The 15,031-nt window shown below is 46.5% G+C and overlaps 1 protein-coding gene across 1 annotated transcript in view; it reads right to left on the bottom strand.

Annotated features, from left to right (window-relative positions):
• The window catches only part of galm (galactose mutarotase), a 50,462-nt gene extending 40,126 nt beyond the window's left edge, over positions 1–10,336 (bottom strand). The window contains exons 1-2 of the mRNA XM_078556665.1: positions 10,150–10,336; positions 7,366–7,520 (exon numbers count right to left, since the gene is read on the bottom strand). Of these exons, the coding sequence (XP_078412791.1) occupies positions 7,366–7,520; positions 10,150–10,336 (342 nt within the window). The remainder of the gene's footprint in view (positions 1–7,365; positions 7,521–10,149) is intronic.
• Positions 10,337–15,031: the final 4,695 nt, after the last annotated feature.

Below are 15,031 nucleotides of genomic sequence, written 5' to 3'. Positions count from 1 at the left end.
GTACAGCTGACAATGCTCAGCTCTACTGCATCACCACCTCTCTCCATCCCTCCCATCATCTCTGATTTATCACACTTATCTGGCATCCAATACTGAATGAGTAGAAACTTTCTCCAATTAAATATTGCAAAGATTGATGCCACTGTCTTCAGTTCCCTACCCACCGACTCTATCCCTCTCCCTAGCAATCATCTCCACATATCTGCTGCAGAACCAAGATTGCCTCCTCCCAACTCTGTAACATTGTCCAACTCTGCTCCTACATCCGCTGTTGAAACCCAGGTCAATCCCTTCCCCTTAATTCAACATTATTCTCCTCATAGTCCTCCCAGCTTCCACCCCAAAACTTTATTACCTATATCCTAAATTGTGCCATCCCATTCACCTATCACCCCCATATGCTACACTATCTCCCAGTCTAGCAAGGCCTCAGTTTTAAGATTCTTATCCTTGTTTCCAAATCCCTCCATGGCCTCATCTCAACCTTTCTCTGTAACATACCCCTGCCCCACAACCCTGCGAGATTCACTGTGCTCCTCCATACCTGGCCTTTCACACATCCCTAATTTTAATCACTCTATCATTGAAGGTCATGCCTTCAGCTGCTAAGCTTCTAATCTCTGAAATTACCTCTCTAAACCTCCCCACCATCCTTTAAGATGAATGGCAAAAGAACCAAAGACCACATGAGAAAAACATTTTTTTTAAACACATTATGCAGTTGGCATCTTAAATGCACTGCCCAAGAGTGTGGTGGAGGCAGATTCAATTGTGGATTTCAGATAATCATCCAATTTCTTTTTGAAGAGAAAATATTTGCAGGCGGGAGAGAGAGACTTATGCAGAGAGTTGGCATGAACACAATGGGTCAAATGTGCTCCAACTGTGCTGTTGCCATTCTACGATTTTACAAGGCCTTCCTTAAAACCTAACTATTCGATCAAACACTTGATCATCTGTTCCAGTATCTCCTGATATAGCTTACTGTCAAATTTTGCTTGATAACTCTCCTGTGACCTCGCTTTGGTGCTTTACTACGTAAAAGGCACTATATAAGCACAGAATGTTGTTGAACCTCAACTCCATTTACCAATATTTGCTGCATGTCCTTTGTCACCTTTAACCCAACAAAAATCTATCAATTCCACTTATGAAGGCTCCTATGAACCACCAATATCCATGGCCTTTTGGGGGAGAGATTTCTAGTTCGTCACGTGAAGAAGTGCCTCTTGATTTTTCTCCTAACTGGCCTACAACTAATTTTGAGATTAGAAAATTTTAGATGGCTAGTTGAAGGAAATGTAGAGAAATGGTTATTGGAACAGGGCGAGCACGTGGGATTAGGCCTACCACTCATGGAGAGATAACCAGCAAACACATACTGATTGGGTTGAACAACCTGTTCTTGTATTGTAATTCTCATTTCAAAATGGACAGAATAACCACAAATGTTTAATCTTAAATGTAGACCTTGTGGCAGTTTGAGAGTTATGATATAATTTGGGTCTTCAAATATTGAGTTCTCTATATTGCAAAGTGGCATAGGTAGCAGGATTACAGTATATCTGCTGTCAATGGTGCTCCTTTAATGTTAAAGTGCACTCTGGTGTAGTTTCCTATTTCTGTATTGGTTTATAAGAAACTGTGTCTGCAGTGGATGATGGGTTCAGCCTATTTTCCACAAACGTACTCTGCAGCTGAACTCAAGCACGTAAGCTGCGTTTAAATTTAAAACATCATCGTGACTCAAAGCCACAAGCATTACGACCTGGCGCATGTATTTTTTGCTACCTTGTCACTCTTTATATAGAGTAAATGCTACAAAAAAGTTCCAGGAATAAAACATCAAAGTAAAGGCTAGACAATTCTTCCTTTTGCTACTGACATATTGCGCTGCACATGCCCCCGCATGTCTCTTGCAATGCTACTGAAGAGGCATACCAATATTCTGCAAACACCTACATAGCACCTACACATATAGCATTGGGGATAGGAAAGGAAGGGGATTCACGAAGGCTAGGCCTGATGTTAGTTTTGGTTTTACTCGACACTCAATCTGGTGTCCTTGTGTGCTTAATTTGGTTTAGGAACAGGAGTAGCCAATCAACCCTTCAAGTCTGTTCTGCCACTCAATATAATAATGGCTGATTTGTATAATCCATCCACCCACCTTGGCTCCATATCCCTTAATACCCTTGCCTAACAAAAATCTACCTTCATAATAAAGTTATTAATTCAGCTGGCATCTACTGCTTTTTGTGGGAGAGAGTTCTACACTTTTCCACCACACTTTGCATGAAGAAGTGTTAATTTCTCTCCTGAATGGCTTGGCTCTAATTTTAAGTTTATGTCCCTTGTCCTAGACCCAGGGTTGTCCAATAGTCTGTTCAAAATACAGGTAAGTGGAAGTGAAAGACCTGCAAGGAGCTGCTCCTCCAATCACAGGGTATTTTTCTCCCGTGTTTGCTGCTGGTAGGCTCACCAGTGATTTCATATTTCCAGCATCCGCAGTATTTTGCTTTTATTAAAAAATTGAAATGTCAACCCTTGGACCAACCCACCAGCAGAAAAGTTCCTCTCTATCTACTCCGTCAATCTTCCCAAAATCCTGCAAATTTTAAACCACCCCTTAGTCACCTACATTCCAGGAAATAAAGCCTCGTTTGTGCCATCTCTCTTTATAATCTAACATTTGTAATCCAGTCACATTCCAGTGAATCTGCTCTGCAGCCCTTCTAAGACCAATATCCCTTTGCTAAAATGCAGCGCCCTGAACTCCAAATGTGGTTTACCCCAGGGCTTTGTATAAGTATAGCAAACCTTCTTCCCTTTCTATTTCGGCCCTTGAGTTATAAAGGCTATCATTCCATTGGACTTTTGTACATGAACCCCTAAAATCTGCTTGGAACTCCACATTACCTAGCTTTTCCTAATTTAAAAAGTACTCACATCTATCCTTTTTTAAGGTCCAAAATAAATGACCTCACACATACCCATGTTGAAATCCATTTACCACAGCTTTGCCCGCTCACTTAATGTATCAATGCTACCTTATAATTTTATGCTCCCACCTACACTACTTACCATGCCTCCAATCTTTATGTCTTTGGCAAACTTGGATATGGTTCTTTATTACATTATTCAGGTCATTGATAAATATAGTGAATGATTGAGGCCTCAGCACTGATCCTTGCTGGACTCGTCACTCGTGACCACTAGTCACTTCCTTCCAATTGAATTAAATCCCTACTATCTGTCTCCAGCCACTTTAACAGATATCCTAACCAGGTGAATAATTTGCCTTCAATTCCATGACTTTTAATTTTAACCAACAGTCTGTTATGTGGAATCTCACCAAATGCCTTCTAGAATTCATAGAACTACATCCATAGACATTTCCTTTCTACTATTTTAGCTTCTTCCTCAAAAAAATTCAACTAGGTTTATTAGGCATAACCTAGCCTATTACAAAACCTCGTTAGCTCTCTCTAATCAGTTTAAAATTTCTCTGGGTGCTCAAACACTTTGTCTTTAGCTATTGATTCCAATAATTTCCCCACAACAGATGTTAGACTAATGGGTCTATAATTTCCTTTTTTCCCTCTCAAACCTTTCTTTAATAATGGAGTTACATTTGCAATTTTGCAATCTAAGGGACAATTCCTGAATCAAGAGTAATTTGGGCTATGGTTAATTCATTAATTTCTTCTAACAGCTATCAGATCCTGGGGAATTGTCAGTCTTTAGTGCCATTATTTTTCCTATCATGTGCTCAATCTGATTTCATTGTGTGCTGGGTGATCTTTTGGATGTCACACAGGATTATTGAGCAGCAGGAATAGGTCTTCAACCATGACCAGAAAACATCAAAAACTGTGTTACCAGGGTAAACTCTGCCGCATTCTTTGGTTTCCTGGCCAACATTTATCCTTCAAACAACATCACTGAAAGAAATCAGGTGGCCATTATCTCAATGCTCTTTGTGGCCTTTGCTGACTGTAAATTGGCTGTTGCATTTCCTACATTACAACAGTAACTACACTTCAAAAGTACCTCAGTGGCTGAAAGACATCCTGCGACTCTGAAAGACAAATGCAATGCAACAGTTGGCTGCTATCTCACAAACTAAAATACTAGTGCAGCAGAAAACGGAAAATACAGAGATTAATCTCAGCTAAATGAACAAGCGAAAGAGGAGAACGACTTGAAATTTAATTTATAGTTGCATCATTGTTAAGGGGACCAGCAAACACAACTGAAATCTCAAATGAATGAGGTAAACAGAGTAAGTAGAGTAGTTGAGGCACTGAATTTACACCACCATGCTCCTCGTGACCTAGTCTTGCATGCAGCAAATTTGTTCAGCTGTCTAAGTTAATCCAGAAATGGAACATAGTTTAATACTTATGTTAAACATGGGTGGGGAGAGGAGGCAGAGAAGCAGAGATTCTTCAACTGCAACTGCCCGTTTTGCATCTGAAAAACAGGTGTTGGCAGCTGGAGGTCTGGTGAAGGCCTTGTGCATACACGTGCATGCCTGATTCATTTGTGAGGTGGACATGCCCAGTGTTCCTATTCAAAACAAGTGGGAGGCTGTTTAAACAAACATTCAAATTGAGGTTTCTATGCTAGCAGTAGGAGCCAGAGTGCAACATGCACAGGAAAAAAATGGAAGGAGCATCCAGAAGTGCACGTTAATCCTACTTTATCCAGGCATTGAAAGGCTTAGACCTTCTGGTTAGTTGGTAAAAGGATCCACCTGAGGTTCATCGGAGAGGTTTACTTTTTATTTTTAATTAAGTTGCAGCCTATTCTCACATACTGCACTCACCCCTAAGCAAATGCTCTTCCCTTATCCCCTGCCTGCATTCTGACTCTGTGAAGATAGCTAAACTGGTTAAACTTCAGTTTCCCCTACTATGATAAGTCTCTCCTGCCATTCCCAATGACAAATTTGATGTAGTAGACACACTAAAATATCACAAAATGATTGACCTACTGAAGTTATTTGCCCCTTCCCGTAATAATTGTCTCTGTTGGTGCTTTTAATGCATTAAGGCTGATTTTTAACATAACACTAAACATGTCAAAAAAACAGAAATAAAACACTGTGTTGGAACATCTAGTCAGTCTTTTCCACTTGACAGTAGAATTGGTGTTAGTTACCCAAACTCAGAATATAGCTATGTGTCTAATAAGGATATGAAGTAACATCCTCTTAAACAGCCTCACCTCTAGTATCTCCTAATCATTTCCTGTTTGCTATCGGGTATTCATGTGTCCTAACAACTGCTTCGCATTCAGGCCTACATCCCATCACTTCTATTTTCACTTCATTCTCTTTCCTCTACTTGTTTTTTTATGCCTCCTAGACCCCTGTCTACAATCATCACGTCTCCTTTCCCTTTCTCCCCTTTCAAGCGCTTTGCCTTCCCAAATCTCTATCACCAACCCTTCTATACTCCTCGACCTCACTGCTCTACTGCAGGCTTGACTCCCTCTTAGGTAAGTCTACAGTTTCCCTCTGTGCCTCTTCCAAGTGGCTCGTCGAGGCACTCGACGCCGGCTCATTACAAGCAGCAACCCCAACTGTCCATTCTATTCTCTCGCTGAACATACCGTCCAGTGCACCTCCAGGTCTAATCTTGCCAATCTCCTTCCTACCCCATTTACGCCTCCTGCTGCTGACTCTCTGCAAGGGGATCAGCTCTCACCACCCCTCTCCTCATCGCCTTCCAAAATATCCATTCACTTGTGAACAAGGCCTTTGCTGTCCATAAGCTTATTGTGGATAACTGCATCGACATCATGGCTTTGATGGAACCTGACTTTGGGGTGATGACACCTTCCCCCTTAATGAAGTCTCCCTGCATGGCTATTCTTTCCGCATCAAGACCATTGCAGCAGTGGTGTGGTGCTCATTACCAGATCACAATCTTGACCCAAACCTCTACTCCTCTGGAACTTTTCTCCTCTGAGCAGCTCACCTTGTTCCAACTCTCTCTCTCCTCTCATTCAAAATCCTCATTCTCTACTGCCCACCCAACTACAATAAAAAAAATTTCACCAAGCTTTCTTCACTGCTTTCCTCCCTGCGCCAGAAGACTTCTCATTCTCGGTGATTTCAACCTCTATCTTAACTCATCGTTGTCTCTTATCCTCCTTTAATCTCTCCATCCATGCCAATTCCCTAACCTATAATCATGACCACCCCCTTGACCCTGCCATCTCAACTCCCATCTTATCAATCACAGATAGGCCCATCTCTGATCACATCCTTGTATCACAACCTACCTCTTTCCCTGTTCACCCTTGGGAAAAACGGGCCCCAATTCACTTCCAACCGCTGCACTTTCAAACTCCCAACTGTGTCCCCCCCCCACCCAAAATGGCCCTCATCTCTGCTCTTTCCAAGAGACACAGACATGAATGGATATTGAACAACAGCCATTCACTACCAGACCTGGTTGGGCCACATAAAGCATTCAAGTGCTGCTCTCAACTGATAAGCCTGGAATGCAATGATTGGCACGCCATCCAACACCTTCAACATCCACTCCCTCCACCACTGACTCACAGTGGCAGCACTGTTGTACCATCTACAAGATGCACTGCAACAACCCACCAAGGCTCCTTCAACGGCCCCTTCCAAACCCACAACCTCTACTACCTAGATCCTAGAAGGACAAGGGCAGCAAATGCATGGTAACACTAACACCTCAAGTTCCCCTCCAAGCCACTCACCATCCTGACTTGGAACTATATCACCATTCCTTCACTGTCGCTGGGTCAAAATCCTGGAACTCTCTCCGAACAGCAGTGTGGGAGTACCTACACCACATGGACTGCAGCAGTTCAAAAAGACGGCTCACCACCACTTTCTCAAGGGCAATTAGGGATGGGCAATATAAACGCTAGCCAGCAACACCCATATCCCATGAAAGAGTTAAAAAAAAAACTCCAGCTTCTTTTCACTATTGTGAACCCCTCTTCTATCTCTTCCACCCTCAGCTCCAGCAGCAAAAGGAGCTCATGGACTTCTTTGTCATTAAAAGTGAGACCATCTGATCAGCTGCCTCTGCCACTTGCCTTCCTTCCTCTCGCCCACCAAAGTTCCTCTAAAGTTCCCCATGGTCTAGCCCCGAATTTGCATCTTTCTCTAGGTTCTCTCTCATCTCCCTTCAAGCTTGTCTTGTCCATCGGTCCTACCTCCTGTTCCGTCAAACCTTTTCCCACTAAACTGCTGACCACCCAACTTCCCTTACCCCTCTGTGCTCTAAAGAGAACAATCCCAACTCCTCTAGCCTCTCCACAAAACTGAGTTGCTCTATTTCATTGGACAGTATAGTCATACATTTGCCTTACCTTGTCAAATCCTTTCAAACCGCCATGTATACTATTAGGCCCATTATTAATGGGCAGCTGGTATTCCTTCCCATCAATACTGAATTTCCCTTCCGCAATTCGATTGGCAAAACGGCCAATCACTGCGCCAAAGTAGGGGTGCTTGTTAATATAGCCTGTAAACATAATTGAACCAATTGTCATCATAGAATGAGGGATTTTGACTTCACAACAATTTGATGTTCTCTACAAATTACTTGTCACTCAATTCCATTTTGTCACACCTTCCTCCACTTCTCCAGGAATGTTAATTCTTCCAAAATGCCCGTTGGAATGAGAGACAACAACTCATGTTTATAAAGTACTTTTCACGTAATCAAACATCCCAAGGTGTTTTATAGGAGTATTATAAAACAAAACATGACAACGGGGCCAGACAAGGAGACAATGGCCTGTCAGCACTGAAGCTGTGGCTTACGTCGCTGACTGCATTATAAATTACGACTTTACCCTTCTGACCAGCTGCAAGGGGAAACATTCTCTCCCAGTTGCAGCTTGGCCTATCTTCAAGGTGAGTCAGGAGGCTTGGTGCAGAAGCATGGTTGCAGCGAAGCCACATCCACTTTGGAGTCATGAGCTGAAGGTACACACCTTGAGGACTGGGGGGGGGGGGTTGGGGAAGGGTATGACAGGAGGAGGTTGTGACTGAAGCGGGAGACATGATGGGAGTGGGGGGGGCATGACGGGAAAGGCCGTGACCACAGTGAAGGGTGTGGCGGTAGCAGGGGGTGTGATGGTGGGGGTCATGACAAGAGCATGATGGGGAGGGCGGCGTGATGGAGAGGGCAGTGTGACAGGAAGGGGAGGTGTGATGGGGTTTGCGTGATGGGCGGGAAGACGTGATGGGGGTGTGAGACGGGAGTGGGGGTGCCGGGGGGGGGGGGGGGGGGGGGGGGGGGCGGCTTGAAGGGAGGGGGACAAGACAAGAAGAGGATTCTGATGGGAGGGTGTCATGATGGGGAGCATGTGTGATGGGAATGGGGGAATGACGGGAAGGGGTGTGCGAAAGGAGGGGGCCATGACAAGAGGGAACGTAACAGGTAGGGGTGTGAGAAGGGGGGGTGTGATGGGATGCGGAGGATTGACGGGAAGGAGGTCTTGGTCGAAAGTGAGCATCACGGAAATGGGCCATGATGGGAGGAGGGACGTGATGGGAGGGAAGGTGTGACAGAAGGGGATGTATGAGGGGAGAGGGGCATGACAGGAGGGGAAAAGACAAAAAAGGGGATGTGACGTGAAGGGGACATGACTGGAAGGGGGGGGCGGGGGGGGGTGACAGGAAGGGGGCGTGATGAGAAGAGGACATGACAGGAGGGGATGAAACAGGAGGTGGGGTGACGGGGGGAGGGGAGCGTGACATAAAAGTTTAAGAAATAGGAGCAGGAGTAGGCCATTCGGCCCCTCAATCCTGTCCACCATTCAACAAGATCATGGTTGATCTGCCCCAGGCCTCAACTCCTCTTTTGTGCCGACAAATCGTAGCCCTCAACAAACTGATATTTCGGGAAGGGATGTGACGGGATTGGAGCTGGTGGGGGGTGGGGAGTGGGGGTGTGTGACGGGAGAGGGGCAAGACGAAAAGGGGGTCGTGACGAGAATGGGGCATGACAGGAAGGGGGGTGTAATGGGAGGTAGGGTGACGGGGGGGGGGACGTGACAGGGGGGGAATGTGAGGGGAGTGGGGCTGTGTGACAGGAGGAGATGTGTGATGGGAGGGGGGCCGGCAGGAGGTGGGCTGACAAGCAGTGTGACAGAACAGGAGCTGACAGGAGGGCTGTGACAGGGTTGACAATGAGTTGACGGGTGGGATGATGGTGGGGTGGGGGTGACAGGAGCTGGGCTGATGGGCATTGTAATGGGAGGCGGGCTGACAAGCAGGGAGTGACAGGTGTGATGAGTGTTGACCAATGTAGGGTGACGGGTGCCGGTGGGGGAGGTGGCAGTGAAGCCTGGAGTTGGGGGGAGGGGGGACAGGAATGAGCCACGAGTGTCAGTGGAGGCGTGAGCCAGGGGTGTGAGTGAGGGGCTTCGCAGCAATGGAGGGGTAGGGAAGGTGTCTGGAGTGTGAAGAGACTCCCCCTAACTTAAAGGGCTGCATTCTCAGCAGGCTCTACGCCAATTCGGAACAGCGTCAATAAATCAATGCAAAATAGCAGGGAAGTACATGACAAACAGCCCAAGTTCACATGTTGACAGGTCCCAGGGGACCATCAGAGTGGACCCCCATGAAGCCGTTTTTTGGCGAACTGAAAGTTCGGGGTTCTGGCGTAAGTCAACTCACCGGAACTTCCGACTCTGTCGCAACCCTGAATAGCGGTGAACGTTTCAGCATTCGCCACTATTGGGGGGGGCGGGGGGGGGGTGCCACAAGATCTTGGCCAATTAGGCCCGATGATCAAAAACTTGGTCAAAGAGGCAGGTTTGAAAAAAAGTGTCTTAAAAGGAAGAAAGCGGGGCAGAGAGAGAGGAGAGTACTGTATAGGGAGGGCATTCCAGAGCTCAGGAATAGAAACTGTTGAATGAAAATGACATTAAGAGTCGCTGGCAGTTAAAATCCCACAATAAGTACAACCAAACAGTGGCTGGGGGGGAAAAATAAAGTGGATTTAGAATAAACACACAATGGGGCTGGTAGGGTGAGGTTTGCCTCAAGGGTTGATTAAAAAAAGACTCTACTTGTGGAGAGGAATTTGCCCTCCTGGGGGTGGGGGGGGGGGGTGTTGGTGAGGACTCTGAATGCCCCACCTTGCAGGTTATCGAAGCCCAGGACGATGTCTGCCACTTGCCCGTCCCGGTCCTTGGTCTCCAGGCTGGTTACAATGCCGCCCAGGGTCAGAACTCTCAGCGTCACCGAGTCGGAGCGCAACGTGTACCGGCGGACCAGCCTCCCGTCCGGCAGCGTCCCGAACACATCCTCACTGACTGGGCTCATGCTCCCTTTGGCCAGTCGGTTAAAATGAATCCCTGGGTCCGGTTCTCTTTCCCTTTGCCCCCACTCTCCCCTCCTTATTGGTCAGACGTTGCGACCCCTGACATAATGTCTCGTGCTCGTGAACACAAAGTTCATTCGGATTTTGCAAACCCCAATCTTTTTTTTTCTTTTTGCAACGTCGCCCCGCCTTCTTAACTCGACCTAAAATACTTTGCTAAGTTCAGCCGCCATGCTGCTTCCAAAGCAAGGGTTTCTTTTTTTTTAAAAAAACAAAACTTTTCCAGCCGGTGACGTGTGTTGATCGCCAATCGGCCTCTACTTCCTTGTTAGTCTGGGAGAGGAGAGGAAGGAAATGCAAAACAAAAACAAAAATACTTGGAAGAACTCAGCAGGTCTGGCAGCATCTGTGGAGAGGAACACAGTTAACCTTTCGAGTCCGAATGACTCTTCAACAGAACTAAGGAAAAATAGAAAAGAGGTGAAATATAAGCTGGTTTAAGGGGGTGGGGGTGGGACAGGTAGAGCTGGATAGAGGGCCAGTGATAGGTGGAGATAGCCAAAAGATGTCGTAGACAAAAGGATAAAGAGGTGTTGAAGGTGGTGATATTATCTAAGGATTGTGCTAATTAAGGGTAGAAAGCAGGACGAGCAAGGTACAGATAGCCCTAGTGGGGGTGGGGTGAAGAGAAGGGATCGAAATAGGCTAAAAGATAGAGATAAAACAATGGATGGAAATACATTTAAAAATAACGGAAATAGGTGGGAAAAGAAAAATCTATATAAATTATTGGAACAAAAGGGGGGGATCGGAAAGGGGTTGGGGATGAAGGAGAGAGTTCATGATCTAAAATTGTTGAACTCGATATTCAGTCCGGAAGGCTGTAAGTGCCTAGTCGGAAGATGAGGTGCTGTTCCTCCAGTTTGCGTTGAGCTTCACTGGAACAATGCAGCAGGCCAAGGACGGACATGTGGGCATGAGAGCAGGGTGGAGTGTTGAAATGGCAAGCGACAGGGAGGTCTGGGTCATGCTTGCGGACAGACCGAAGGTGTTCTGCAAAGCGGTCACCCAATCTGCGTTTGGTCTCTCCAATGTAGAGGAAACTGCATTGGGAGCAACGAATGCAGTAGACTAAATTGAGAGAAGTGCAAGTGAAATGCTGCTTCACTTGAAAGGAGTGTTTGGGCCCTTGGACTGTGAAGAGAGAGGAAGTAAAGGGGCAGGTGTTGCACCTTCTGCGGTTGCATGGGAAGGTGCCGTGGAAGGGGGTTGAGGTGTAGGGGGTGATGGAGGAGTGGACCAGGGTGTCGCGGTGGGAACGATCCCTGCGGAATGCCGCCGGGAGGGTGAAGGGAAGATGTGTTTGGTGGTGGTATCATGCTGGAGTTGGTGGAAATGGCAGAGGATGATCCTTTGAATGCGGAGGCTGGTGGGGTGATAAGTGAGGACAAGGGGGACCCTATCATGTTTCTGGGAGGGAGAGGAAGGTGTGAGGGCGGATGTGCGGGAGATGGGCCAGACACGGTTGAGGGCCCTGTCAACCACCGTGGGTGGAAAACCTTGGTTAAGGAAGAAGGAAGACATGTCAGAGGAACTGTTTTTGACAGAGGCATGATCAGAACAGATGCGACGGAGGCGAAGGAACTGAGAGAATGGGATGGAGTCCTTATAGGAAGCGGGGTGTGAGGAGCTGTAGTCAAAGGATCATCCTCCGCCATTTCCGCCAACTCCAGCATGATGCCACCACCAAACACATCTTCCCTTCACCCCCCCCGGCGGCATTCCTCAGGGATCGTTCCCTCCATGACACCCTGGTCCACTCCTCCATCACCCCCTACACCTCAATCCCCTCCCACGGCACCTTCCCATGCAACCGCAGAAGGTGCAACACCTGCCCCTTTACTTCCCCTCTCCTCACCGTCCAAGGTCCCAAACACTCCTTTCAAGTGAAGCAGCATTTCACTTGCACTTCCCTCAATTTAGCCTACTGCATTTGTTGCTCACAATGCAGTTTCCTCTACATTGGAGAGACAAAACGCAGACTGGGTGACCGTTTTGCAGAACACCTTCGGTCTGTCCGCAAGCATGACCCAGACCTCCCTGTCGCTTGCCATTTCAACACTCCACCCTGCTCTCATGCCCACATGTCCGTCCTTGGCCTGCCGCATTGTTCCAGTGAAGCTCAATGCAAATTGGAGGAGCAGCACCTCATCTTCCGACTAGGCACTTTACAGCCTTCTGGACTGAATACTGAGTTCAATAATTTTAGATCGTGAACTCTCTCCTCCATCCCCACCCCCTTTCCGATCCCCCCTTTTTTTTCCCAATAATTTATATAGATTTTTCTTTTCCCACCTATTTCCATTATTTTTAAATGTATTTCCATCCATTGTTTTATCTCTACCTTTTAGCCTATTTCGATCCCTTCCCTTCACCCCACCCCCACTAGGGCTACCTGTACCCTGCTTGTCCTGCTTTCTACCCTTAATTAGCACATTCCTTAGATAATATCACCACCTTCAACACCTCTTTATCCTTTTGTCTATGACATCTTTTGGCTATCTCCACCTACCACTGGCCCTCTATCCAGCTCTACTTGTCCCACCCTCCCTTAAACCAGCTTATATTTCACCTCTTTTCTATTTTTCCTTAGTTCTGTTGAAGAGTCATTTGGACTCGAAACGTTAACTGCGCTCCTCTCCGCAGATGCTGCCAGACCTGCTGAGTTTTTCCAGGTATTTTTATTTTTGTTTTGGATTTCCAGCATCTACAGTTTTTCGCTTTTATCTTGAGGAAGAAAATGCCACGTTCACGTTAATTCACTCTCAGGATAACGTGTTGGCGACAAGATTTCCATTTGTTGCTTGCTCCTGCTTCCCTTGTGGCAGTGAAAGTATGATCATATCAGGTAGTTGTGAAAATTAAATAAGACTTAGGGTGACTGGATGAATAGGAAAAGGCTTTCGGTAAAGCACTTTTGCACCTCCCAAAGCAGTTTACAGACAACGGGCGGAATCATCCCAGATTGGCACAAAGTAGGGTAGCGGGCGGGAAATAGCGGGCGTTTTCACCCGCGAGCTGCCATGGCAGGTTTTCGCACCGTATTGTCCCATTCTCGGCGCATCCCGCCTCATTAATAATGCATTCCCGGGAAACACGTCAGATCGCTGGCGTCCTCTGATTCACCCACCCCGCCATCACCTCAGGCCTTCAGTAATCCAGGCACCATATTTAAAGGGCGCCCCAGCACAGAGCTAGCACTCTGTAAGGCATCGGAAGCTGCTGCAAAGTCATGGTCACCAAAGGGGGGGAAACACGCTGTCCCCAAATTTAGCGACACCTCCCTCGGACACAGTGGGGGCCTGCTGTGTGGTCCTTCATCCCTGCTCAGGGTGAAGACCAGCAAGCAAGGTCACTAATCCAGCATGGGAGGTGGTGGCAGCGCTGGTCAGCATCAACGCCCTGCGAAACAGGACAGCCACCCAGTGGATGATCTCCTCTGTTCCGCCAGGGATAAGTCACTTTTCTCATCACTCTCAACTCACACACTCACAAACCCATCAAAAATCCACAGGGATCTCACTCACTGCCAGTTCAAGAGACATCACCATTCGCTCTCTCACACACACACCTTCATCTGCCCTGCGAATTGTGTCCTCATCCCATCTATGGCACCACTCACCACCCACACATGACAAGCATCTTTATCATCTGGCCTGGCAGGTGTCCTGTTTACACTCCATCTGTTTTCATGCAGGACAAGCTGGCACACAACAAAAGGGAGAGGTTGCAGACTGGTGGAGAAAAGCCTGACATCAAGGTCCTCACAGACTTTGATAATAGACTCACCCAGCTGGTCGGCAACGAACTGGACCATTCCTGTGCTGACAGTGAGGTTGGCGGCGCTCAATCAAGTGAGGATCCAGCAATGCAACATCCATCAGACAACCATGCTGTGAGTCAGTGCCCCTGTTCTGCAGTTCCCTGCCATGCACGGATTATCTCTCCTTGTTCTCGCAGGCACGAATGGGAAGCAGCCAAGGGGTCCATGACCCAGGTCCTTGATTCACAGCAGGAAGCCAGAATGTATTATGGGAGTTTTTTGCTGCAGGAATGCAACTTTTTACAAACTTAAATGTTTTACGTCAGGTAGGGACGTGTTATTGAGTAAAATGAGTCTAGACGGAAGAGATTGAATGAGTGTTTTAACTATATCATAAAATCGTATATAGTCCGCTGATGTCAGCAGCCCTACAATATTTTACCATATGAGACCACCCTAATTGAAAGTTTCACAATCAGTAGCACTATGGTCAATTTTCTTATGAATTGCCCTCTCATCTCTTTTTAAATGTTACACTGTCCATTCTCAAAGCCACAGTGTTAAAATCAATTCATAGCACCATATGTTAGTAAATTTGATTAATATACAATCTCCAAAAATAATTTGCTAATATTATAGTCCCAGTATTTGATTAGTTTCTATTTAGGTAAACGTGTTTGATTATTTAAACATTTGTTCTCTGCTCCAAATGTCCCTCACCTTTGACATTTCTGCTTGATGTGCCAGATTCAGCTTGCAATAACTTCAAAGTAAGATTGCAACCTGAAGTGTTGAGATTGGAGGGGTGAGAGAGGGAGTGAAATCATAATATAGTGCAATACTGCTAAATCACTAGAGAATTACAGCATTCATA

The sequence above is a fragment of the Cetorhinus maximus genome, chromosome 14 (genome assembly GCF_964194155.1).
Source record: "Cetorhinus maximus chromosome 14, sCetMax3.hap1.1, whole genome shotgun sequence".
NCBI lineage: Eukaryota > Metazoa > Chordata > Chondrichthyes > Lamniformes > Cetorhinidae > Cetorhinus > Cetorhinus maximus.
The sequence above is the reverse complement of the archived record's forward strand: the minus strand, read 5'-3'. Positions and strand labels throughout refer to the sequence as shown.